The sequence below is a fragment of the Thamnophis elegans genome, chromosome 3, assembly GCF_009769535.1.
Source record: "Thamnophis elegans isolate rThaEle1 chromosome 3, rThaEle1.pri, whole genome shotgun sequence".
NCBI lineage: Eukaryota > Metazoa > Chordata > Lepidosauria > Squamata > Colubridae > Thamnophis > Thamnophis elegans.
In genome coordinates this window covers 45,302,169-45,329,609 of record NC_045543.1, presented here as the reverse complement: position 1 = coordinate 45,329,609, position 27,441 = coordinate 45,302,169, and the positions used below count along the sequence as shown (strand labels likewise).

The window sequence follows — 27,441 nt, the reverse complement described above, 5'->3', positions numbered from 1 at the left end:
TGCCCTTGGTTATTGTCCTTCCATAAGTAATTTTAAATAATGTTCAAACTGGCTTTTAACTTTTAGTACAGTTGTTGGATTATCTTTTGGGTCTGGGTCTCTTCCTTGTCAGACATTCACTAGAAAGAGATATGCTTGGAGTCATAATTGTTAATTGAATTATGATTTATTCAGTTCCATTTTCTGGATTCATATTATTCATTGATTAATAAGCCTACAGTACTACATTGGCCAGCTTACACAACAGGATTATAGTTTATGGCTTACTGTGCTGTGCAAATGCAAACTCTGTATTTAGCTGCAGCTGCCCAAAAGCATCGGTGGTCTCCATGTTGATGAAAACACCATTAACTTATTTGTGTATGTTACACTGTTATTAACAAATAACATGCACATTTTAAATGATCCGGTAGAAGAAGAAAACATGGTATTTCAATGAACCTTGCATCATTGCATTAATAAGATCACAATGTTCACTTAATTATTAAATTTGTACACCACCCAAACTCTGAATGAGGGAGTGGTTAGAATGCCTGTTCATGCCTATGCAATCAAAATATTTAAGGTATGAGAAGTCTAGTTATAAACATGGGATTTAATTAGTAAGAAAGAAATTAAAAATAAACATCCTTGGGTTACCCATCAGTGATCTCTAAATTCCAGAAACCCAGAAGGCATAACAAGACTACCAAGTATGACAGAAAACCACTTGTACTCATCAATCAACTGGTGAATAATAAATAATAAATTACTATTATGAAGTTGCTACCTGGTCAGATTTAAAATGACAAATCTGCCGAATGCTTGTCTTTTAATGAAAAAAAAACAGGAATAATTTCCAATTTTGTAGTACATGAAATATGAATATAATTGAGGGGGTTTATTTTTAATTCATGATGTTTGGTATAATTGTTAGCTGGATCTTATCTTAAAATGGTAGGAAACTATGCTGTCAAATCTCAGTAAACTTATAGGAACATCCCCCCCCTTTTCTCCTGCTTTAATAATAGAGTGAATCTAGTACTCATAATCAATATTATTGGTAACTACCCTTTATCTCTTGTAAGGAAAAAAAAGATCAAAGCTATGGGAAAACAAATGAGGATTGCAAGAGAAAAGCAATGGCCAATATGAAAGGAGAGAAACATTCTTGGACTAGTCACTAGGTTTTTAAAATGTGTTCCTGCCAATTATTCAGCCTATTTTAGGCTACATTCTGATGTGTTTAGGATTCTTATTTTTAATCTAACCAATTATAATTGGGGCTATTAGTAGAACTTTGTGCAATGTATAAAATCAGCCCTGCATTTCATCCACAAATAGGGCTCGTATGTCGAAAATAAACACAGCACATTCAGAGAAACGTCCGATGTGAACGCCATCCTTAATTTTCCAGGTAGGAAAGAAACAGCACTCCTGGATACATTTGGCGTTATTTGTTGCATTTAGGCTTGTATTACGGACCTTTTGAAGAACCTAACTCTTCCGTTAGTTTAGTCAAAAACTCGGGATGAGAAAACTTCCATAAATCTCCTGCGCAGAGGGGGAATATTAATCGGAAAAGGGTTTAAAACCACCATTGCTTGTAGAAATACGGCGCCACCGGAGAAAGACCGCAGTGGCTGGGACGCCGCTACTGTCAGCAAGGAGAGAAGGGTGTGGTTTGGCTGAGGAAGTTCCGGGCAGCCTCTTCTACGCCTCCGCTGTGCCTCCTGGCGGCCATTCCGTCGCTTTGCTGCAGCTCACTCCAACTAAGGGCCCCGTTGCCAATTTAACTGCAGTCGCAGCGAAGGAGGCGCCGAGCGCTCCCGCCCTCCTCCTGCAACTCCCCCTCCGCCGCTTCCCTGCGAGTTGACTCGGCACAGTGAGCTCAGGGCCTGAACTCGGGCCCGTCCCGTTCGTCCCATCGCCGTCATGGAGATGAAGAAACGGATCCACTTGGAGTTACGAAACCTGACTCCGCCGGATGTAAGCCAGCCTGGGCGGGAAAATGGGAAACAGCCGGGGACGTCCTCCCTTTTCGACACAGCTTGTTCTCTCGCCATCCGTACACGCGCACACCGGCCCGGGGAGAGCGGGCTAGTTTTTTAAATTTAAAGCGCGGAGGGCGGAGGGGGGGGGGGCTTGAAAGAGCAACCTGAGGGCGGACGCTGCCAGGGAGAGCCGCAGTTGCGGCTGCGGGGCCAAAACGAACGTCTGACGGACTCGAGAAGGGACTCTGTGGCCGCCATATTTCCGCTGCCGCCGCTACTGCGTCGGTCCCGCGAACGTGGGTTGCCGCTGCGGAGGAGCGAAGGGTGCCCCGCGTGCACGCAGCAACCGCTTCGTGTTGCCGCCCGCGGCGCGCGCGTTTCCCCCCCTCTTAAACGGGCAACCGTCGCGTGGAAGAAGGGGCGCGCGCTCTTTTTCGGCGCCGCGTCCGTTTGCCTGTGGCTTTGCGCGCGCCCGCGCTCTCGGGCCTTCGCTCCTGCCTTGCGCCCTCCCCTTTAAACGGGCCGCAGCTGCAGAGAGTCGGCCGCGTGCGCGCCCTCTTTATTCCGCTCTCCCCACCAAACCGTGTTCCCGCCAAAAACTTCTCTCTTTTTTTTTAACCCATAGTAAAGGGAAGGTGCTTTTCGGCCACTTCTAGGCTCTGATGGCCTCCGTGGCAGAATTTGAAAGATTTTGTGATGATGCGTTTCCAGTGGCGGACGCATTCAAGGATGGCCTCAAAAGGGCTTTTGTGGTGCAAAATACAACAAAATGTTTTGCATCCTAATTTTGAAAAAGCAATAAAGGAAGCGATACTAAAGTCTTTAATAGGTATCTTAGCAGGACGATTGGGACAGAAAAGTCTGATCGTGCTCTGAAGTCTAGTTAGATTATTTTTAAATAAAGATTCCTATTGAATATAAATATCCTACCATACATTGTTGGAAGATAAATCAAAAGTTTTTCTGTTTTTTAATCTGCCTGTGGTTTCCTGACATATCTGAACTTTAAACCATGCTGTTGCTTCTTTTTTTTATATTCTTCAATAATCTTCATATGTACGGTACTCTGAAGCGGGGAAAAAACCCTACCGTACAACATTTCACTTGTTTATTTTAAGGCAGGAACTATAAGTTGTCAATGTCTCTCATCTCTTGTACCCTAATAAAATATTTGTCTGCCTAAAAATATTAACAAAAACCAGCATGGTATCCCAGAAAATAAACAAGGTACATACTTCTATACAGTAGTCTTAAATTTATATGCTGAGTTTTGGCTTCTCCAGCTAAAATTGGTGGCCATTTCTGGCAAGTATCTTAAAATCGTGCTCTCTGTTACTTCATTCTTATGCATCTGTCAGCCCAAGGTAGTTTCAAGCCTGCTCAAAAGAGCCTATAGAGAGGGATTATTCTCTTTTAAACTTGAAATAAGATTCTTCAAAGTTCCTTAGGGTTCTCTTAATAATTCAGCCATTACTATATTCCTTTTAGGGCCTTTAGAAAGCGGGTTTTTAAATATGAGAGTATTTACTTCAAAATGCATTATCATATTGCAAACTTTGAAAATATCTCATTTGGAAACTGATTATGAGAGTCTACTGTATAATCTGATTTAACAGAAAAATATGTAGTTGTATTAATTGCTTCCTTAGCACTGAATTTGGCCTCTGATGGTTTGTAAGCTTATTCAGAACATGCAGGGAGTCTTCTTTTAATTTCATAAAATTACTTGACTAGAAAAAGAAATGTGAATTGGCTGTTCTTATCTGCTAAAATAAAAATAATGATAACAGTTGAAAGACAGTCAGTGCTGTATTATATATAAACAATATATGTTTTAAAATAATGGTAGCAAACAAATTTTGGATATCTTTTGTTGTTCCATTTTTTTTTGTTATGAATTTACTGCAGAATTATCTCTGCAGAGACCTGCATTCTGCTGTAATACTAGAAGGCCTGGAGACTGGACCAAATTTGACATGAGCAGATACAATCCTTAGTATGTCTTCTTTTAATGGGAAGATGTTTGGTGATTTTCACACTTAAATCTTGTGGCTGCAGAAGTTGATTGTATTGGTTAAGGATTACATAGCTAGATGTTGTTGCTCGCCAAAAATGGGGAAAATTATTGGAATTAAAGAATATTGATATGAAATTGAAGCTTCTACTTTGATAATAATGTTGTGGGCTAGACTGCTTTATGAAGATCTTTCTGGAACAAATCTCTCTAATATATTCTTAATTTCCTTATTATCTTATTACTTTTTTTAGATGTCTAATTTGTATACCAGCAGAATATTTAACTGTTTTATAGATTTTTTTTAACAAAAATTGTATTAATAATGGTTTAGTGGTTTATGTGGCTCGCTCATGAGATAAAGTGCATAAATGAATAAATATGCATATTAGTAAATTGGGCCTATGCATGTTCTCTTTTAACTTCAAGTGCAGTCTCCTTTGTAATAAAAGGAAAGTGGCCTGCTGGACCGAACTGATTTTTATGTTGCTAGAAATAAATTTTACATGTATTCCAAAAAGAACAGCTTTTACCCATTCCTTACTTTGAAGTTTTCTAAGTTTTCTGTAATAAATAAGTAGAAGCCCTAAAATTATTCAATAGAATGTAAGATACATTGGATGAATGAGAGATGTTCTTAAATAAAGAGATGTAATTGTACTGTAACCTTACAGTGTGTAATTATAACTTGGTGCAAGATTGTAACCCAATAATTATACCTTTTTAAATCCATTTTAGTTTTGAAATCCAAAGTATAATCCATTTAAAGTGTTTAAATTTCTGAACTAACTATACTGTATTTGAAAGCCTAGTTCCACACCAGGCTTAATTCTATTTTGGGGGAAATGTTTTTGAATGAATGATCCGTGAAACACAGAAAATATTTGAGTAAAACTTAGACTTGTGGAATCTACATTAATTATCATTAGTTTGTGTTTGGGGGTGGTGATGTTTACATATATGAGAGTCAGCAATAAAATCAGCTGCAAAATGAAGTTCTATCATTTTGCATACAGTCCTAAAAATATACTGGAGGATGTCACAGGCTCATGTAATAGAACTTATACATTTGAGGCAGGTAGAGCCAATTAATTTTCATGCTCCGCAAGCCTAATTGAAATCACTTGCTTATAGAAGGGCAGATTATTATCTAATTCAAAGTACTGGTAGATATGCTAATGCAAATTTCCCAAACTAATAAAAAATGAATAATAATATTTTTACTGGGGAGATACACTGAGGTAAATAAATGAATAATTAATAGAGGGCCAGCAGAGACAGGTTTTTTTCCATAAAGAGAACCCCCAAATTTATATTTTTTTAAACTTAAATTATGTTTGTTGAAAGTGGAAATATGAACAAGCACAAAGACAGAATTGTAAAAAAATAAATTAATTTTAGTAATCAGACACAGATATACAGGTGTTGATCTGCATTAACATTGATGCTATTACACAGTTATTGGAGTGGGACAAAGAGTGGATTGGAAAAGCTTCAAATTCTGCCTAAAGTCAGATTTCCATCCTTCATTATCTTCATCAAATTTCTAACTTTCACAAACAAATTATATAATTCTAATCAATCTACATCCTGGCTTATTTTTACAAGGTTTTGTTAGAGCAGATTGTTTTCTTACAGTAATAGTAGTGCAGGTGGTAAGATTTCCTTATTGCTAACACAGTGGGTTCTTCTGTCTTTTCCTGAAGATTTTGTCTCAGCTTATTTTGGCAGGATAATGCTTATCCCCAAACCAAAACTATAACCAGAACTACAAGTGTTCTAATATCAGTATGTTTAGGTTCTTTTCTCACAGGACTTGCTATTCTTGTCTCATGCTTTTTCCTTCTTCTACATTTCCTGCTGATCTTTAGTAAGAAGCAAAGGCCTATTCAGTCTTAGCTTTCAGGGACTTTTCCATTGAATGAAAAGTAATGTGTTGATTCTCTGAATTTATAAGCATAATTATCAAAGCTTTCATTGCTATATTCAGTCATCAACACAAACTCTCTTATATGTTTCATGTAACACAAACATTGTAATATAGCTTATGCATACTTTTATAGAAATTAGTGTCTTACTATAATACTGCTGTTAAATCTAAAATGCCCAAAGGTTCCACATCACCATGCTAACCAAACCGATGAAGAAATGCCCTTAGCCATCTTTTTAGAGAGGAGTCAAAATGGACTGATAGAGCCTGTTGCAAATTATTCTTATAATGTCTATTGCTTATCTTTGTTGCACATCTTATATTGAGATGTGATCTCAAAGAAAGAAACTGCTTTAGATAATTTAATAGGTAATCGTCAGTTTCATTTACCTGATGCTCTAGCTCCAAAACTCTCTGTCATTAGGATATTTAAAATTCTCACTGAATAGTTGTCCAATTAAATGGTGTTCATTTATTTTGTTTTCCTATTAAGTAAGGAGGGAAAACTTTGGTGGCTAAGGATTATATTTAATATTTTGGAGAAGCTTGAGGACTATACTGATGGGTGGGACTGATTTACATTTTTCTGGGTCATGTAGAAGATTTTTGAGGCTCGCTCTCCTGGTAGGCAAAATAGGAGACACCCTTTCAGATAAACTGTTTTAAGCATTCAGTTCTTTATATGTTAATATCAACACTTGAATTTAGCTTGGAATGGATTGATAGTAGAGGTGACAAAGTACAGTAATACTTACTAGTATGATATGATTGAGCATATTTTTATTAATGTGTTTGATTTAAATCAGCCCTCCCCAGCTCCCAGAAGTGGCAGCAGCAATGGGGGAGGGGGGAAGAAAGGGGTGGTTTTGTGTGTGCACCTTCCACAAGCACAAATGGAGCTTTGCATGCCCACTGCTTGCACAGCCCACTTCCCAACAGGCCGTGACCTGGGTTCAGGCTGAAGACTGGGGATTGGGGGAGCCCTGACTTAAGTAATTTTAGGGTTATTGTCTGTTTTTCTGTCAAAGATGAGATTTCAGCAGTTATACTCAAGGCAACTCAGGAGCTAAAAAGGGAAGCTCAAGGATTGTAGATTGTCAGTTCTGCTCTAAGAAATAGAAATGTTTGGACCCATCATTTTCACTAGAGGCTCAAGGGATGCTCATAGCACTTTTTATCATCTTTGGCTGATAAAGCCACTATGATATAATTGGACACAAATAGCTTTTCAGTAGTTATTCATGCTCTAGAAACCTCCTGTTTGTATTACTGTATTATAACACGATACAGAGATTACTAATTGACTTTTGCATTTACATTTACTATTACTTTGCCATCTATACTGTCCTCTCAGGTCTAATTGAAAATGCTGATATTAATATACATAAAAATCTAGATGGTGTTTGGGGCACCGTATCCGAAAGAGCATGTCCTGTATTTACTTACCAGAATTCCAACACCTTCACCCAAGGACTTCCTTAGGGTGCCTCCATATAGTGAAGTTGGATGATTGCCAAAAAAAAAGGTGTCCTGGCTGTGGAACACAGTGAAGTTTGTGTGTTGCTTCATTATGGTATTTTTAAATTTTATTTGTATCCGCCTTTATTATTTTTACATGTAACAGACATATTCAACACACTTCTCATACTTTCCCCACAACAATAACCTTGTGAGGTAGGTTGAGCTGAGAGAGAGTGACTGGCCCAAAGTCACTCAGCTGACTTCCATAGCTAAGACATCCTCTTTATTATTTATTGCCATTGGTGGTGCTCTTGGTATGCTCACATCTATTACATTGTTTTATATGTTGCTTTGCATTCCATTATTTTACTGTTTATAATGCTTTAATTGATTATGAATCATCCACAGAATTCCTAATATTGAAAGTTATAAAAATACAACAAAAGAAATAATAACTTCATTGTGTGTATGTATTTCAGGTCAAAGAGCTTGTTCTTGATAACTGCAGATCAAATTGTGGTGAAATTGTGGGACTCACAGAAGAGTTTGTGAACTTGGAGCTTCTCAGTTTAATAAATGTTGGACTGCTCTCTGTCTCAAATCTCCCTAAACTCCCCAAATTGAAAAAGGTAATGATCTTATCTGTTATTTTATTGAAGGGCAGAATACCATGGAAAAGGTCTGTCTATATGGTCATTAAGAGTTGACTCCAACTTAATAACATGCAACTCAGTTTGGAGGGAAAAATTTCTCTTGTCTTCCTAATTACTATTTTATAATGATTCTTATACTAAACCTTTTGGGACTAACAGCTCCCAGGACTACCTGATTGTCTAGTAAGATCTGGAAGGTAGGATTCCCTTGGGAGTTCACAGTCTAAATGAGAGTTACTATCAACCATCATGAAGGTGGCCCATTTTCTCTTGCTGCCTTTCTGTGGAACGATCTTCCCTGCAGAATTAGATCAGTGCTAATCCTATTGAAACTTGGCTTTCCCAGGAAGACTTTAGTACTTGATTTTGGTTCCTCCTTGTACTATGAATGATTCACCAAGTTGATATGATTATTTCTTAGCACAGAAAGACTTGAAATAGATTTCTGTTATATTGTGTTAAATGTTTTTTTAAAATTCTGTTTGTTGAATTGGAGTGTATGGTACATAGAATTTGCTATGGTTGAAGCAACATAAAGGTTTAAGAAATAGTTCCAGACACTATATTTTATCTTATTTATCTTCTTTGGATCCTGGTTCCAATTGTAAATCTTCAAAGCTTTGAAATTCTCTGAACACAATTAATTAAGTTTGAGGAGAAAGTGATAAGAAAAATGCTGGAACAATGAACATGTGTAAAAGGAGCCCTTCTAGGAAAGTAGCTATTAAGCTATGCATTTATTTGTGTGTTTGGGAGATGGGTTGCTAGGGTTGGAGATAAAAATTTAAAAAATGTTATTAAGGTTTTAAAAATCACTTTATATTCAATGGCAATGAAGGTGATTTTAGAACAGATGACTGAACAAACATAGAACAGAACTACAACTCACAGAAGAAACATGATATATTCATTCTCCAGAGCACCATTTTATCTTTGAGTCTGAAGTAGTCCATATCAGTAATGGTTATTCTTACACCTGTTGCTAGCAACAAGATCTGTACCCTGTTGTAGATCTGGAGAATGAAACAATACTAGTACCTTTTAGTCTCTGTGTCTTGCCATTTAGAAATGAAAATGGTAATGGGGGAGGAGCCAAGCATTTAATGCTTTCAATTAGTAATACAAATATGAACTAGCAAAATTTGATGACATTTCCCAAAAGGTAAGTGTTTATAGATGAACAGATGAAATTGCCTGTGATTATAGTTGTTATTAAAACAAAAGGCATATAACATCATAGTTGGGAGCTAGGAGTATGGAAGAAGTACGGTACATTAAAATGCTTAATCAATATACCTTAGAATACAAGGTACTCTGTGCCCTATATCTCCCAAATAAAAGTATGTAGTAATTCTGAATTAAAAACTAAAAGGTGCTTCAGAGTGCACTTAAGTGCATATTTAACATGTGTCTGTTACTGCTTAAAGAAGCTGTAATTTCCCCCAAGAATTCTTCATGGGTATCCCTTAATCCTGAAAAACTTATGTTTGAATCAAAGACTTGCAAATGACACATTTATACCTGTGCATACTCTAAAACAGCTTTCTTCTTGAAATCCAAATCATCTTTGGATTTGCAGCTCTGCTCCATAGCATTTTTTTTCACTTCATCATTAAGACATTCTTTATTGCTATAATCTTATTTGTCAGAATTGAATTGAATTGAATGCTTTATTTGGCCAAAACTGATTAGATACACAAGGAATTTGTCTCTGGTACAGAAGAATCCAGCGTACATGCAAAGCAAAATAATAACAATAATAATATCACCACCAATAAAAAGGAAAGGAAATAATAAGGAAAAATAATAATGCTATAGTCACACTACATGGGTTAATAGACCTATTATCTATCCAACATAACTGTTATAATTCTTGTCTCCAGTAGTGAAGGAGACAAATTAAATGAGAATTGCTTGCAAATATTACCATGTAGTCACTTGTTGGGTGGGGGTCAGTTCCTTGAATCAGTCAAGGTTTGACTTAGCATATTAATCAGTAAATGTTGTAGGCTTTAAAATGTTCAAGTTTTTCTAGGAGCCATGATGGCTCAATGGTTAGAGTGCAGTACAACAGGCTATTTCTGCTGACTGCCAGCTGACTGCAATTTGACAGTTCAAATCCCACCATGCTCAAGGCTGACTCAGCCTTCCATCCTTCCGAGGTGGGTAAAATGAGGACCCAAATTGTTGGGGGCAATAGGCTGACTTTGTAAACCGCTTAGAGAGGGCTGTAAATCACTGTAATATTAGTCTAAGTGCTATTGCTATTTGGAATTACATGTATGGACATATTTGTGATTTTATTTAAGATGTAACAACTAAGATGTAATATACCAGTATATTACTTTTAAAAATGGAAGTTCAGTATTGACACCTGCTTGCAGAGAACAGAGATATCCAACTTATCTGGTGTAGTGTGCATAATGGGATTTTTAGACTAGATTGCAATAAATGTTCAACAAGATACTTCAGTCTGTTAGGAAACACTCCCTTGGACTTGGTACTCATTTGCAGCCTTATTAAGGATATTACACTGAGATCTGTGCTATCAATATCAGATTACCCTTTAATCCCTCTAGGCCATTTGATCCAACAGAGAAGAACCTCATACATAATTTCAAAGTCTTCAGAGCCAACATCTGGGGCAGTCTCCCGTTGCCAAGGCATGGTCTTTGCCCTACCAAGCAAGAGAACAGATCTCTACTGAAAGAGACTGCAACCATAATTGCACAAGACTTAATTCTTTTCAGTGCTAAAGTTGTGACTTTTGATGACTTGCCACCTGATCAACAGGTTTAATCTGTTAAGATCCACCCACTTATCTGGATCCCATGGTTGGAGACCAGTCAGTGGGATCTCTGAAGAACGTCAAACACATCCTGAACTGCGGATCAGATTGTGTGAGGCTCTTGATCTTTAGTTACAGTAGGTAACATTCTTGAGTAGAAAGCTTGTATTCTATTGTCTTGAGATGCTTATAAGCCAGAAATATTGCTAATATTCTGGCTTTGTTGAAATCAGTAAAAAACATATGGCAAACATCAGCCTCTATGCATCTGACCAAAAAGCTGTTGCATTAAAAGAGGTACCAGTTTTTTTTCTGGCATTTGGTCTTGAAATCACTGGTAGTTGAGGTTCCGCATAAAAATTTAGTGCAAAGTGTCTTACAGCCCTTATTGATAAAGGAGAACATACTTTTCATATTTTTTTTAAAATTCACAACAAAGTTATTATTTAGAATGGAATTTCCAAGCCTATAACGGCTAATATCAGATTTTTCTTTGTGAAAAGATGACCTATTTTCTACTGTATATGCTAGATGATAAATGAGACCTTGCTTCCGTTTTCTTAGCAGACGCCTCCCAAATCTCCAAGCAGCAGATGAACATCGCTGAATATAACACAGCTGCCTATGTGGCTGACTACATTAAAAGGAGTTATTGCTCTCCACTGCTACATCTGATCAGGACCATTGGTGTCTCTTGGGGTTCAGAACATGATGGAAGATCTTCTGCTCATCACAGAAGTATTTTTTTTCTAGAGTACAACTAATGCTATGGGGAAAGTCAAAATCCAAAACACTGCATGAGAGTGCCAATCATGCTAGTCAGTAGCAGTGTCTCTGCTGCAAATAAAACCCATAGTTGGAATTAAATTGCCCTTCTCTAGCATTACAGTTGCTATAAGCTAATGTGCAACATGAGGCAACAACATTTCTCAAAATTGCTGCCTATCCTTTTATTTTTATAAAAAACCTTAATAAATACTCCTAAACATCATCTTTGATTTTTAGCATATAATCTCCAGGGTCGCTACTTCAGTTCCCACTGGCAGTTGCTCTCCAAGGATGGAAATCCTACACTACAGAGTCTTAGTCTCAACTTTGATAGCTATGGGGTATGCCATAGAATTCAAGCCTTGCAGTATTTATTGTTTATCCTTCCCAGTTCCGCATTGATGTATGAAGTTTTGCTCAAAAAGAAAGTATGATCAGTACCAGACTCTCAGATGTGAATTGGATTTGATTATTTTGTCATCCTCAAAATTGACAATGAAGATCTTTGCAACTCATCAAATAATATCTAGCTCAATAAATTCAGGATAGTCCCATTTCAGATTAGTTTATTTTGTTGTGTTGGGGGGGCGGGGAGAGAATGGTTTTCCTGACTGGATCCTGGAGCTACATGTTTCTATATAATATGTTACAATGTATGATTATGGTTGTATGTCTGCATCTGTTTGGCATACATGTTAACTATTGGCTGCATTGTGCAACATAACATTTTGTTCAGCTTGTTCAGTGTATCAACAAACAAAATGTACTCTTTTCATGCACCTTTGGATAGATTCCATTTCTCATGGAAGTTAATGTATTATCTATTTAATGGAGTCACTCAGCACCCAGATGGACGCCCCAATTTCCAACATTATACTGTGAATGGGAAACAACCTCATTGTTGCTGTAAAAATGACCAATATAGTGTTTTCTGCAAGAAAATGGATACAACCTGGTATCATTAGAGTTTATATTTTCAGTTTGAAACAATTAGTTTTGTATATGCTTCCTTCACCCCAGCACCCCATGGCTATGGTAATTATATCAGTACCTTTGATTGCATCTTGATGGCTGGCAACCCTGATTGCCAGTGTTTTTGTCTCTTTTCTCAGATACTGTACTTTTCATTGCCAGGCAGAAGGGAGTTTTTTTGATTGAATGATGCTCAAGTGTATCACTTAGATCTTTCCCTGACTTTTATAATGTAGCTCCTTGCCTGGCAGTTTGGATAAGACTTAGAGTTATCAATCTTATTTTGTACAATAGGAATTGGGGCATGTTGTCTCCATATCTCTTCTTTTATTTGGTCATTTCAAGATCGTCCCCCCTCCCCCCAGTACCTATTACTTCTTAAGATGTACTGTAAAGTCTTTGGTTGTTATTGTTCAAAATCTGTTCCCCAGTAAGTTCTCTGCATTGTATGTTTCTGCATCCCTTAATGGAACAATTTGTGAAACACTTCAAGCAACTACCCACCTCTACCATGTTAGAAGAGAATATTGAAATTGTTGAATGGAATTTCCATTATATCCTCCCTTGGAGATCTTCCATCTTCCTTCGTGAAAGTTCCTTCAAAAGAAGAGGCTAAATGCAAATCTAGGAACTATTAGGCTTTTCTATATTCTAAACTGCTTGCTTTAGATTTGGAGTAGAGAGTCAAAGTGCATTGTACATTATCTTTTTACACTGATTGCACTAAGGCTTTATGTGCTTCCTCGTGTCTGTTTGGACTATCATAGTCTGAGGAATGCTAGTCTTTCCTCCATTAAATAACTATGTGGACAAACTAAAGCTACTGTAGTCTTGTGTTTTTAGTTGGCATGGGGATCCTGTAATGGTTGCAAGTGAAAAATGATCATGTCACTTTTTTCAGTGCCATTGTAACTTTGGTCACTAAATGATTGTAAGTTGAAGACTACTTGTCATACTATCCACCCTCTGAGCTCTCTTTAGACACTTTTTAACTTATGGGATATTGCTGGGTCATCATGAAGTAAAGGTAAAATTACATGCATAACGGAGGTGACTTATTTGCCTAATAATAGTAATAGTGAAGTAAAGTACTGTATTTTTCGGAGTATAAGACGCACCGGAGTATAAGATGCACTAAGATTTTGAAGAGGCCAATTTTTTAAAAAAATTGCAGTCTGTAGACCTCCCAAAAGTGTCCTGTTTTTCGCTCATTTCGCTCATTTCTGCCCTCCCCAGCCCCCAGGAGCACTCTGGAAGCCTCCTAAAGGCTATACACAGCCATGTTGATGAAGGGGGCATGGTTTCTGGAGGCAAAAAATGCTGTATTCAGAGTATAAGACGCACACAGATTTTCAGCCTCTTTTGAGGGGAAAAGGTGCGTCTTATACTCCGAAAAATACAGTAAGTAGAAAACTTTGTAACAAGTATTGATTTGTTGAGAGGGAGGGGGTGAGAGGGAGAGAGAGAATCATGCACAGGCCACACCCACCCCAGCTTTGTGAAGGGGAAAAAGTCACAATACATCATGTGATGGCAATATGATGCCACAAGTTTGACACTTGTGGCAATAGCCCTGTGAGGTAGGTTAGGCTCAAAGTCACCCAAGTCAGCTTTCATCAATTTCAAGCTGGAAAGCAGTCACATATAATTTCCCACTTAGTAACCACTTTGCTTAGTGACTTAAGTTGCTGGTCCCAAGAGTGGTCGTAAATGAAGTCTACCTGTGGTTCTCATTTAGTAAGCACAGTAGGATTCAACACTTAGTAATGTATAAAGGAATCCTTAATTGTATCTATGAACTTACTTCAGCTTTCCTTTGCTTTAGAGACCTACAAAGGTCATAAATGCGAGGATTGGTCACAAAGTTACTTTTTATCACTATTGTAACTACAGTCAGTAAATGAGGGCTATCTGTAAATGAAATTTCCTTCAAATATTCTCCAGCAATATCTGGCAGATCCATTACATCCAATGTAGTCTAACCGGTAGAAGTGATGTGCCAGTGCCTGGAGGCTGTCAGGGTCTGGATGGGAGCGAACAAGCTTGCACTAAATCCTGACAAGACTGAGTGGCTATTGATGCTCCCTCCCAAGGATGGTCCAGCTATTCCATCTCTTAGCCTGGGGGGCGAAACTATACGCCCCTCAGAGAGGGTTCGCAAATAACCCTAACCCTGGATCCGCAGCTGATGTTAGAACATCACTTGTCGGTTGTGACCAGGGGGCCTTTGTCCAGGTTCGCCTGGTGCACCAGTTGCGACCCTATATGGACCAGGAGGCCCTTCGGATGGTCACTCACGCCCTCGTCACCTCAAGACTGGATTACTGTAACGCGCTCTACATGGGGCTGCCCTTGAAGAGTGTTCGAAGACTTCAGTTAGTCCAGAATGCAGCCGCATGAGCAATAGTGGGTGTACCTAGGTACACCCGCGTTACACCTATCCTCCGCGAGCTGCACTGGCTTCCCATTGGTCTCCGGACACATTTCAAGGTGCTAGTCGTTACTTTTAAAGCCCTACATGGTTTAGGACCTGGCTACCTGAGAGACCGCCTCCTGCCATTTACCTCCCAGAGACCTATAAGATCACACAGACTAGGCCTCCTCCGGATTCCATCTGCCGGTCAATGTCGGCTGGCGACTCCCCGGGGGAGGGCCTTCTCTGTAGCTGCTCCAGCCCTATGGAATGATCTCCCCGTGGAGATCCGGACCCTTACTACTCTTCCGGCCTTCCGCAAGGCGATTAAGACCTGGCTGTTCCGGCAGGCCTGGGGCTGTTGATTTATCCAGCCCCATTCTAAGCTACATAGCAGTTAGACTTATATACCGCTTCATAGGGCTTTCAGCCCTCTCTAAGCGGTTTACAGATTCAGCATATTGCCCCCAACAACAATCCGGGTCCTCATTTTACCCACATCGGAAGGATGGAAGGCTGAGTCAACCCTGAGCCAGTGAGATTTGAACAGCCGAACTGCAGAACTGCAGTCAGCTGAAGTAGCCTGCAGTGCTGCATTAAACCACTGTGCCACCTCGGCTCTATATGAATGTTGTGAAATTTTAATGTCTGTTCTTTTTAATTTTTATATGTTCCCCCTTCCTGCCTTTATCTATAAGCTGCCCCGAGTCTCGAGAGTGGGCGGCATACAAATCCTAATAAACTGTAAACCAAGATAGTTAAGTTTTACAATAATATTTTTACAATAATACCTCTGCATGAATTTATGTGATTCACATCAATACAACAATGACACAAATCTTGGTGATGACATACTTTTTTCTTTAACATTAAACCTAATTAATACTCTATTGGTGAATCTTCTATTAAAACAAGTTATTACACTATAAATGGGTAATTTGAATGTTAACATTGGATAAGGAAAAGTATAAAAAGTGGGGAAAGGGGCACATAACTAGGGCAGAATATCAGCAAATAGCCCAAGCCTGCAAAGATGAAGTGAGGAAAGCTAAGGCTCAAAATGAATTAAGGCTTGCAACAAAAGTCAAAAATAACAAAAAAGCTTTTTTCAACAATTTAAAAGCAAGAAAAAAGTCAATGAAATGATTGGTTCATTGGTGGGAGAAAGTGGCAAGAAGGTGACAAGCAACAGGGAGGAAGCAGAACTATTTAACTCATTTTTTGCATCTGACTTTACACAAAAGGAAAAAACAATCCAACCTGTCAAAAACAGCACAGTAAAAAACAGATTAGGAACACGTTAAAATAGAGAAGAAAATGAAAAGTGAGCATCTGTCCACCCTAGACAAGTTCAAATCACCAGGACCAGATGGGTTAAACCCCAAGGTTCTGAAGGAACTGGCAGACGTGATCTCAGAACCACTCAACTATATTTTTCAAAGATCCTGGAGCATCAGGGAACTGCCAGAGGACTGGAAAAGAGCTGATGTAGTTCCCATCTTCAAAAAAGGGGTAAAAATAGATCCAGGAAACTGCAGACCAATCAGCCTGACCTCAATACCTGGGAAGATTCCAGAAAAGATAATCAAGCAACAAATTCACCTAAAGCCAAATAAAACAATAACCAAAAGCCAACATGGGTTTGTCAAAAAAAATAAATCATGCCAGACAAATCTTATTGCATTCTTTGACAAAGTAACAAAATTAGTGGGCCAGAGAAATGCTGTGGATATAAATTTACTTGGACTTCAGTAAGGCATTTGAGAAAGTAGACCATAATCTACTACTTGATAAGATAGATAAATGTGGGTTAGACAGCATTACCATCGGATTCGTAATTGGCTGACCAACCACACTCAGCGTGCAGTCCTCAATGGAAATGCATCTACATAGAGAGAAATATACAGTGGGATACCCCGAGGCTCTGTTTTATACCCAGTAGTCTTCAACATCTTCATCAATGATTTGGACAAGGGGATAGATGGGGAACTCGTCAAATTTGGAGATGATACCAAGCTGGCAGGAATAGCCAACACTGGAAGATAGGCTTAAGATACAGAAGGATCTTGACAAACTTGAACATTGGATGAAATCTAACACAATGAAATTCAATGGTGAAAAAAGTAAGGTTCTACATTTAGGCAAGAAAAACAAAATGCACAAGTACAGTGTATGTGGCACCTCGCTCAATAGTAGTAATTAAGAGGGATCTTGGAGTCCTAGTGGACAATCATTTAAATATGAGCCAGCAGTGTGCTGCAGCTGCCAACACAGTTCTAAGCTGTGTTAACAGAGGGATCATGATCATTTGAAGTGTTAATACCACTTTATAATACCTTGGTAATTCCACACTTGGAATACTGCATCCAATTTTGGGCACCACAATGTAAAAAAAAAAAGATGTTGAGACTCTAAAAAGAGTGCAGAGAAGAGCAACAAAGATGATTATAGGACTGGAGGCTAAAACGTAAAGAACGGTTGCTGTAATTGGGTATATCTAGTTTAATGAAAATAACTTGGGGTGACATGACTCTAGTTTTCCAGTATTTCAGGGGTTGCCACATAGAAGAGTGGGTCAATCTGTTCTCCAAAGCATCTGAGGGCAAGACAAGAAGCAATGGATGGGAACTAATCAAAGAGAGAAGCAACCTAGAACTAAGGAGAAATTTCCTGACAGAACAATTATTCAGTGGAAGAACTTACCTCCAGAAGTTGTGAATGCTCCAACACTGGAAGTTTTAAAGAAGAGATTGGACAACCATTTGTCTGGAATGGTATAGGGCTGTGATGGCGAACCTGTGGTATGTGTGTCACAGGTAGCACGTGGAGCCATTTGTTAGGGCACGCCAGGTGTTGCCCTGTCAGCTCCAGCGCACATGTGTCCGCTGGCCAACTGACTTTGGCCTCCTTTTTTGGCCCTTTTTTCACCCTGCGGAGGCTTCCCTGAAGCAAACTGGAAGTTCGGAAAGGGACTTCCGGTTTGTACGTTGGGCCGTTTTTTGCCCTCTGGAGGATTCAGGGAAACATATGAAGCCTCCTAGGGGCAAGGGAGGCTGTTTTCGCCCTCCCTAGGCTCCTGGGGTCACATGCATAGCATTAGTGTGTGGCATGCCTGCGCACAACCCCTCTGAGCTTCCCCCGCTTTTGGCACACGATCCAAAAAAGGTTAGCCATCATTGGTATAGGGTTTCCTGTCCCTTTGTTATTCTATTCTAAGGAGATTAATATAATTCTGTAAAAAAAAGTTTTATTGGCAAATAATAAAACTATGCTCTAACTCCTGGATGCACAAATAGCGGAGACAACTTGCCTGCATAAAAGAAACCAGAAGTTGGAAAAATGCACTCTTAACAGCTAGGTCAGCCAAGTGAAGCTGTCAAGGTTGCTACTCATTGCACTAATGCTGCTGCTTGTGACAGGATGCCGCATGGCACATCATGTCGGTGCTGCCACTCGCAACAGGTTGCCACATGGTGTGTGCTGGTGGCGACTGCTAATGCACAACACACCATGCAGCCTTCTGCTGTCAGCTGCAGCACTGGCACTATGAGCTACATGGTGTCTGTCCATGAGTGGCCACAGAAGAATTTGGGCGGGTGTCAGGGTATGGGAGGCCTGGCTGTAGTGGTCCTAAGATAAGCAGGTAAATCATCCCCTGAAAATAAGACCTGGTGCTTATTTTGGAGCACAAAAGAAAATAAGACCGGGTCTTATTTTTGGGGAAACATAGTATTTTAAAACATAGACTTGTTTCCAAGCAATATTCAGGTAGGTGCAATCCTGTAAAGAAACAAGGAATATCCAAAAGACAATTTTCACCAAGTTGCAGTTCTTGCAATTCCACTGAAGAAATTCATCTAGAAAACCTTCCATGCATGCCTGTATATCTTGACTGGATCTTTTTGGCAACACTATGGTTGTATTTCTTATAATGTAAATTAACAAGATGTAATAATTCCCGGCAGCACTGCATTCTAGCTAAGTTGCTGGACTATTTAAACATCTCTTTGTTAGCCTGCGTTTTGTTAATATTTGATAATGAAGACTGCTTGGGCTACCAATGTTATTTATACTGCATCTTTAGACTTCTTGAGTTCTAATTGCATTATTGCTGATGTGCCATTTCCCCTGTGTGTCTCTTTTCTCATTACAGCTTGAACTAAGTGAGAACAGAATTTCTGGAGGCCTTGATGTATTAGCAGAAAAACTTCCTAACCTCACACATTTAAATCTCAGTGGAAATAAACTGAAGGATATTGATACTTTGGAACCATTGGTATGTCATTAAAAGGTTATGTTATGTCTCAATGGGGATAACAATACTAACACCAGTAGTACATGTTGAACTCACACTAAATGCATCCAAATCATTGCCCAAATCAGATGTGTTACGTTTTGTACGTAACTTTAAGCATTTTGAGCCTAACCCCATTTCAGGGGCTAATATCTTTGAAAGATGCCAGTTCACCTTAAATCCAAGAGAGCGTTGAAATGTTTGTGTATGACAGTAACATTTCTTTGTCAACTCTTGGCATAATCTAAGTTAGCATGGATGCTATATTTTTGTTCAAGATTATTATGTTTTCATGTCAATACATGTGATTTCTTTCTGATTAGATAACACTTTTTGTCAGGTAGATTATAATTTTAAAATTGTTTTTCTACCTCACCAGAAATCGGAATATTAAAGCTGCTTAAGTTAGTTGTGAAGGCAGACAACAATACCTTATTGTTAGAAATCATCCTAAAATATTAACTTAATATGGAGTAATGTATTAAAATAGGAGGAAGTTATATTTATGCACAGTCTGCATTTACTTTTATCCAACCTAGAATATAAGAGTTCAGAGTGAGATAGAAAGTAGTGTCCTCATGGGCAGGGAAGAAGGGACTCTCCATTTTAAAAAAAGCAGCAGATCAGAGAGATAGCATCATTTGATCTTGTTTTTTCACACAAAGATTAGAAAGGGATCTTTAAATGAACTGAAATAGGTTTAGATTAATTCACATTGATTAAGGGAGACTTCTTTAAAAATGTTTATTAGTAAATGTGATAATTTCTTCCGTTATATTGAGTGAGAAATATATATGGTTCAAAATTCATGTCTTGTTCTTTTGAGGGCTGTTAGGTTAATTACATTATAAAATCATATTTAATTTGGGAATATCATGAAAGAATACACTGTATCAGCTCAGTTCATGGCTTGTTTATCTCGCTCCCCCTCCCAATCCAAACTGAAATTATCAGCATACCTTGCCAGGTTTGTGTATGATGTCAATATATTAATAATACTTAAAACTAACAAAAGCATATTTTTATTTCAGAAAAAGTTGGACTCTCTGAAGAGCCTTGACTTGTTCAACTGTGAAGTAACAAATCTAAATGACTATCGAGAGTGTGTCTTCACACTTCTTCCACAACTCACATATCTGGATGGATATGATCAGGAAGATAAAGAGGCTTCTGATTCAGATGCTGAATTAGATGGTTTTGATGAGGAAGATGAGGAAGGTCAGCTCAATCATATTAATTGTAGATTGGAAAGGGTTAATTCTTGACTGTGATCAAGATCTGCCTAATGTAAATATGATATTTGAGTCATTTGGAACACTGCATTAAACTAATTTACCAAATTGGAAATATTCTCTGCATTATATAGTGGCTATAAAAAGTCCATAAAACTCTGCTATACGACCATATTTTTAAATGTAAAAAAAATCAGACCAAGATAAATCACTTCAGAATTTTCCCATCTTTAATATAACACATGAGCTGTACAATTCAACTAAAAAACAAACTGAAATCTTTTAGGGGAGAAAACAACAATAGAAATATACAATTAATATGGTGGCATAACTGTACACCCTTAAAATGATACTTTGTTAAAGCACCTTTTGATTTTATGACAGTATCTAGTCTTTTGGGATAGCAGCCTATCAGCATCTTTGCCTACTCTTCCCTCCAAATTTGTCAGATTATGAGGGATTCTCTTGTGTGCAGCCCTATTCAGTTCTTCCCACAGATTTTCAATTGGATTCAGGTATGGGCTCCGGTATGGGCCATTCCAAAATTCTGATCTAGTGAAGCCATTCTTTTGTTGATTTGAATGTATGCTTTGAGTCATTGTGTTGAAAGGTGAAATCCATCTTCAGCCGAAGCCTGAAGATTTTGTGCCAAAATTGTCTGATATTTGGAACTGTTCATAATTCCCTCCATCTTGACTAAAGCGGCAATCCTAACTGAAGAAAAGCAGCCAAAGTCTAATACTACCATCACTTTGCTTCACTGTTAATATGAGGTATTTTTATGGTGATGCACAGTACTGTTTTTTTGCCCAACATACCGTTTGGAATTATGGCCAAAAAGTTCAACCTTGATCTCATCAGATTATAACACATTTTCCCATTGCTTTTGTCAGACTTGATATAAATTTTTGCAAAATGTAGGTGGGATTGGATGTTTTTCCGTCTTGCCACCTTACCCTACAGACCAAACATTCAAAAATACATGAGATTGTTGTCACATATGGTACACAACCAGTAGTTGCCAAAAATTCCTGCAGGTCCTTTAATGTTGGTGCAGGCTTCTTGGCAGCCTCTGGGACCAGTTTTCTTGTTGTTTTTTCATCATTTTGGAGGAACATCCAGTTCTGGCTAATGTCACTGCTGTGTCATATTTTCTCAACTTGTTGATGACTGTCTCCATGATGTTCCATGGTTCCATTATTTATTTTGGTCTGATTTTTTTTTCATTTTAAAAACCTGGCATTTTTGTATCCACTGTATTTGAATCAAAAATACTTTGTCAGCTGAAAAAGATCAGTTTTAAAGCATAGAATAACTATTATGGTTTGTATGATCTATCACAAAACACACCAATTTCCAAGAAGAAAAACTGGAATGTGATGTTCCCCTTTATCGTCGTTACCTGATTGTAACCTCAATTTACTGTTTTCTCAATAGGTGGGCAAAGGATTGTTTAAATAAAATTACCATTGGGGACATGGAGCCTGGTAGATGCCTAGTGAGATTTCTAGGGATACATCGACACTCAAGGGATAACATTGGGGATCCAGATCCTAATATATTAAGGAATCTGTAGTAATATAGCAAACTGTTGTAACAGATTGCAAATTATTAACTCATCCTCTTTTAGACTGACAATTTAAACTCATACTGCTTCATTTATAAATTGTAACTCTGGATATAACTTATGAAACATTTGTCGATATCAGTATATGTTCTTTTTAGCAGATATTTAACAGGAAACTCCTTTGAACTAATATTATTGTGATTTTATGACAGCTTTCCTATTTGATATATATAAAACTCTTCTTTCTCAGATGAGGATGAGGATTCCGATGACATATATGAGGATGAGGACGAAGACGAGGATGGCGAGGAGGATTCATTTTATGGTTTGTTTGGATATGAAGGAGGACAAGATGAAGACGATGAAATTAGTGGAGAGGTTGGTTTAAAATATTGTTTTCTTCTTAAGTCTGTAGTAAATTTTTTACGCTTATTTATCAAACTACAAGAAGAGTAGCTATTATTACTACTAGTACTACTACAAGCATAGCATCGTGCCCCAAATAATTCTGAGCCACTTACAACAATCAAACAGAAATTACAATAAAATCAACATAAAAGTTAGATGGCAAGTGTCTCCCTTACCAAATGCATGGATGAAGAGTCACATCTTCACAGCTGTTCTAAAATAAGGGTGTCAAACTCAAGGCTGGTGGGCTAGATCCAGCCCATGGGGTGCTTAGATCTGGCCCATGGGGCCGCCCTGGAAACAAGCAAAGGACCGGCCCATTGTGCCTCTGCCAGTGAAAATGGAGCAGGGGGGGGGGCACGTGTGGCCACCCAAGCTCTGTTTTTGCTGGCAAAGGGGTAGCAAAACAAACTGAAAGCAAAACAAAACAAAAGGAGAAAGGTTTCCCCTTTTTCATTTGAGCATGCAAGAAGGGATAGGAAAGGAGAAAGGGAAAGAAGAAAGACAAAAAGAAGGAAAGATGGGAAGAGAGCAAGGAAGGAAGGAAAAAGAAGGAAAGAGGGATAGGACGAAGAATGAAGAGGGAAGGAAAGAAGGAGACAGAGGGTCTGAGGGAAGTCCTGCTTTAGCACTAGGCTACCACAGGTGCCCTTGACAAGTAATGTCAAGCTGGCCAGTCTTTTTCCCCGTCCCCACCAGGGTCAAACACAACCCTGATGTGGCCCTCAATGAAATCGAATTTGACACCCCTGTTCTAAAACAACAGTAGAGTGGGGATCATCTGAATTGTCAGTGGAACCTTGTTATAAGCACTGCTATAGAAGGTAGTCTTCTGAGGTCCTGATAGGTGGATCAGTGAAATCTGGAGAATCCTGACTTACAGGATCAAATTAGCCAGGCAGATGCTATGGGAGACAGGTAGTTCTTCAAGTAATCAGGCCTACGCCATGTAGAGCTCTATAGGGTTTTTTAATATATAGAGTGAGCCAGTACCTTGAATTGTGACCAGAAGCAAACTGGCAACCAATGCAGCTCACAAAGCAGATGTGTTAACATTGGCATCCCAATGCTTGCCCTGTACTGCTCACACTGGATTCTGGACCAGTTCAAGCTTATTAGTAGTCTTCAAGGGCATAATGTGTTACATTAGTAAAATATTGCTTGCATGAGTCAAACGCAAGGTAACGTGGCCCAAGGTGTCTTATCTGAAAGGCTCCCTGATCTAGGAAAAGTAGCAACTGGTGTCCCTGATGCATTTATGTAAAACCTTCATGATCACAGCTGCCACTTGCTCTTCAGGCAGGCGCTGCAAGCACAGGAAGGCTCCCAGATTGTGCGCCAACTTCAAGGGGAAGTACTACCCCATCCAAAATTAGAGAGGGAATATTTCCAGATCTGGTTGGCTCAAACACCGACTACAGCCACTCGATCTTGGTAAGATTGAGTCATGGCAGACATGGTTCCTCCCCTTCCAAATACAAAACAGCTTCCAGGCACTGGGACAGAACTTTGGCAGCCTTACATGGCTGGTCTGAGGTCAAAAGATACACAGGTAGCCCTCGACATATGATCACAATTGAGTCCAACATTTCTAAGTGAGACAGTTAATTTTTCCCCATTTTACGACTTCTTGCTATAGTTATTAAGTTAATTCCTGCAGCTGTTAAATTAGTAATACAGTTGTTGCTTCCCCATTGACTTTGCTTGTCAGAAGATTATAGAAGTGATCACATGACCACAGGACATTGCAACTGTCATAAATATGAGTCAGTTACCAAGTACCCAAATTTTGATCACGTGAGTTTGAAGATGCTGCAATGGTCATAAGTGTGAAAAATGATCATGTCACTTTTTTCAGTACCATTGTAACTTTGAATGGTCACTAAATGAACTGTTGTAAGTCAAGGACTACCTGTAATAGGGTATCATCAGCATAATGATACTGAAACCAACCCAACACTCCCCAATCCCGCCCTTCATGTTGATAAGGAACTCTGATAGTTGAGCAGCTGAAATAATGACCTTGGTTTTTTTTCTCTTCTGTTTATGTTCTCATTAGTTGCTACTAACATGGTAACAAAAAATTGAAGGCTGGATTACAATACATTAGCATCAGTGTTTGTCTAAAATGTTTTGCCCACTGAGCAGAAAATGGGAAACAGATATGATAACAGGAGCAAAGGTATTTACTTTCTAAGGCAAACCTATTCAAACCTATTATTGTTTTTAGGAAGAAAAGGTTGCCCATGACAGTGAAGATGAAGACGATGATGACGACGACGAAGACGATGAAAAGGAAGAAGGTAAGTGGAAATGTTTATGCCAATCTTTTTATTTTAGAAACTTTCAGGAACGTAAAATAAAAGTACGGGTAAATGTACCAGTGAAATAACAGTGCAAGTTCGGAAGATGATGATAATGATGATTTGTTGGGGTGCAGGGTGGAAATAGACCTACACTGAGTCCTGAAAATTCTGGCTGTTGTAATATCTCTGTGATCATGATTGTGATCTGGCTGCCCAGCTTTGCAATGGCAATGTGGTAGTGAGTCGGGTCACCTGATTGCCATTGTCATTGTGACCATCCCTGCTGGATTCCAGAAGCAGTCATTCCTAGCGCAACTGTATAAAACAATGTGTATGATTAGCTGCTTTTCTATATGTAGATGATAAAAAAAACTTTTCCGGTATTTTTAATTAAAACGGTTACTACAGCCAATCAGCATGGTCAATACTAAACAATTTTAGGAAGTTTCTAAAACTTTTTCCTTTATTTATTTATTAAATTTTGTATGCTGCCCACTCTCAAAAGAGACTCAGGGCGGCTTACAATAAGGGAGGGGGGATATATAAAAAATAAACAACAGTTTAAAATTACACAACAGTCACAAACCTGAAGTGGGGCTGGACAACTCAACAGCCCCAGGCCTGCCGGAACAGCCAGGTCTTAGTCGCTTTGCGGAAGGCCGGAAGGGTAGTGAGGGTCCGGATCTCAACGGGGAGCTCGTTCCAGAGGGCCGGAGCTGCAACAGAGAAGGACCTCCCCTGGGGTGTCGCCAGCCGACATTGGCTGGCAGATGGAATCTGGAGAAGGCCTAGTCTGTGCAATCTAATCAGTCTTTGGGAGGTAATTGGCAGGAGGCGGTCTTTCAGGTAACCAGATCCGATGCCATGAAGGGCTTTAAAAGTAACAACTAGCACTTTGAAGCGTGTTCGGAGCCCAATGGGAAGCCAGTGCAGCTCGCGGCGGATAGGTGTAACGTGGGTGTACCTAGGTGCACCCACAATCGCTCATGCAGCTGCATTCTGGACTAACTGAAGTCTTCGAACACTCTTCAAGGGCAGCCCCATGTAGAGCGCGTTACAGTAATCCAGTCTTGAGGTGACGAGGGCGTGAGTGACTATCCGGTCCAAGTAGGGCCGCAATTGGTGCACCAGGCGAACCTGGGCAAAGGTCCCCCTGGTCACAGCCGACAAATGATGTTCTAAGGTCAGCTCTGGATCCAGGAGGACTCCCAAATGGTGGGCCCTCTCTGAGGGGCGAATAATTTCACCCCCCAGGCTGAGAGATGGAATAGCTGGACCATCCTTGGGAGGGAGCATCAACAGCCACTCTGTCTTGTCGGGATTGAGTGCAAGCTTGTTCGTTCCCATCCAGACCCTGACAGCCTCCAGGCACTGGCACATCACTTCTACTGCTTCACTGAGTTGGCACGGGGCAGACAGATACAATTGTGTATCGTCCGCGTATTGATGGTATTTAATCCCGTGCCGCCGTATGATCTCACCCAACGGCTTCTTGTAGATGTTAAATAGGAGGGGGGACAGGACCGAACCCTGCGGCACCCCATAAGTGAGGGGCCTAGAGGTCGACCTCTGCCCTCCGACCAACACCTACTGCGACCTGTCCAAGAGGTAGGAGGAGAACCACTGAAGAACGGTGCCTCCCACTCCCACCTCCCGCAACCGTCGCAGAAGGATACCATGGTCGATGGTATTGAAGGCCGCTGAGAGGTCAAGGAGCACTAGGATAGAGGAGTGACCCCTATCCCTGGCTCGCCAGAGATCATCGATCAGCGTGACCAAAGCAATTTCCGTGCTGTAACCAGGCCTGAATCCAGACTGAAAAGAATCTAGATAATCGGTTTCATCCAAGGACCGCCAGAGTTGAAAGGCCACCACTTTCTCAACAACCTTCCCTACAAAGGGGAGGTTGGAGGCTGGACGATAGTTACTCAAAATGGCTAGATCCAGAGAAGGTTTCTTCAGGAGGGGTCTCACCACCGCATCCTTTAGGAGGAGCGGAAAGGATCCCTCCCGGAGAGAGGTGTTAACTATCGTCTGGATCCAGCCGCGTGTCACCTCCCTACTGGTCGAGACCAGCCAGGAGGGGCACGGGTCCAGTATACAGGTGGAGGCACTCACCGCTCCCATGGCCTTGTTCACTTCCTCAGGAGCGACAAGTTGAAACTCACTCCATAAACTCCGCTCAAGACCTTCCCCCGGTACCTCGGCTGGTACTGTGCAATTGGAGTCCAGATCTGTTCGAATCCAAGCGACTTTATCTGTTAGAAACTGAACAAATTCCTCAGCTCTACCTTGTAAAGGGTCCTCCGCGTCCTTCTCTTTCAAGAGGGAGCGTGTTATTCTAAACAAGGCGGCTGGGCACGATTCAGCGGATGCAATAAGAGCGGCAAAATGTGCACATTTCGCCGCCCGTATTGCCACGAGATAGGCTCTGATATAGGCTCTCATCAGTGCTCGGTCTGACTCAGCGTTACTGGCCCTCCAGCGGCGCTCTAGGCGTCTCTTTTGGCGCTTCATCTCCCGGAGTTCCTCGGTGAACCAAGGAGCCCTCCTGGATCCGCCACCTCGGAGAGGCCGCAAAGGCGCAATCCGGTTTAGAGCCCCCGCCGGCGCTGTATTCCAAGCAGCAACTAAGGACTCCACTGGACTGTGGACGAGAGTG

At 39.9% G+C, this 27,441-nt stretch overlaps 1 protein-coding gene across 1 annotated transcript in view; it reads left to right on the top strand.

The window, feature by feature from the left end:
• The first annotated feature begins 1,482 nt into the window (after positions 1-1,482).
• ANP32B (acidic nuclear phosphoprotein 32 family member B) overlaps positions 1,483-27,441 on the top strand; it is a 30,789-nt gene continuing 4,830 nt past the window's right edge. Inside the window, exons 1-6 of the mRNA XM_032212686.1 lie at positions 1,483-1,968; positions 7,858-8,007; positions 19,126-19,248; positions 20,298-20,484; positions 22,316-22,443; positions 24,704-24,776. Coding sequence (XP_032068577.1) covers positions 1,915-1,968; positions 7,858-8,007; positions 19,126-19,248; positions 20,298-20,484; positions 22,316-22,443; positions 24,704-24,776 — 715 coding nt within the window. The 5' untranslated portion in view covers positions 1,483-1,914. The remainder of the gene's footprint in view (positions 1,969-7,857; positions 8,008-19,125; positions 19,249-20,297; positions 20,485-22,315; positions 22,444-24,703; positions 24,777-27,441) is intronic.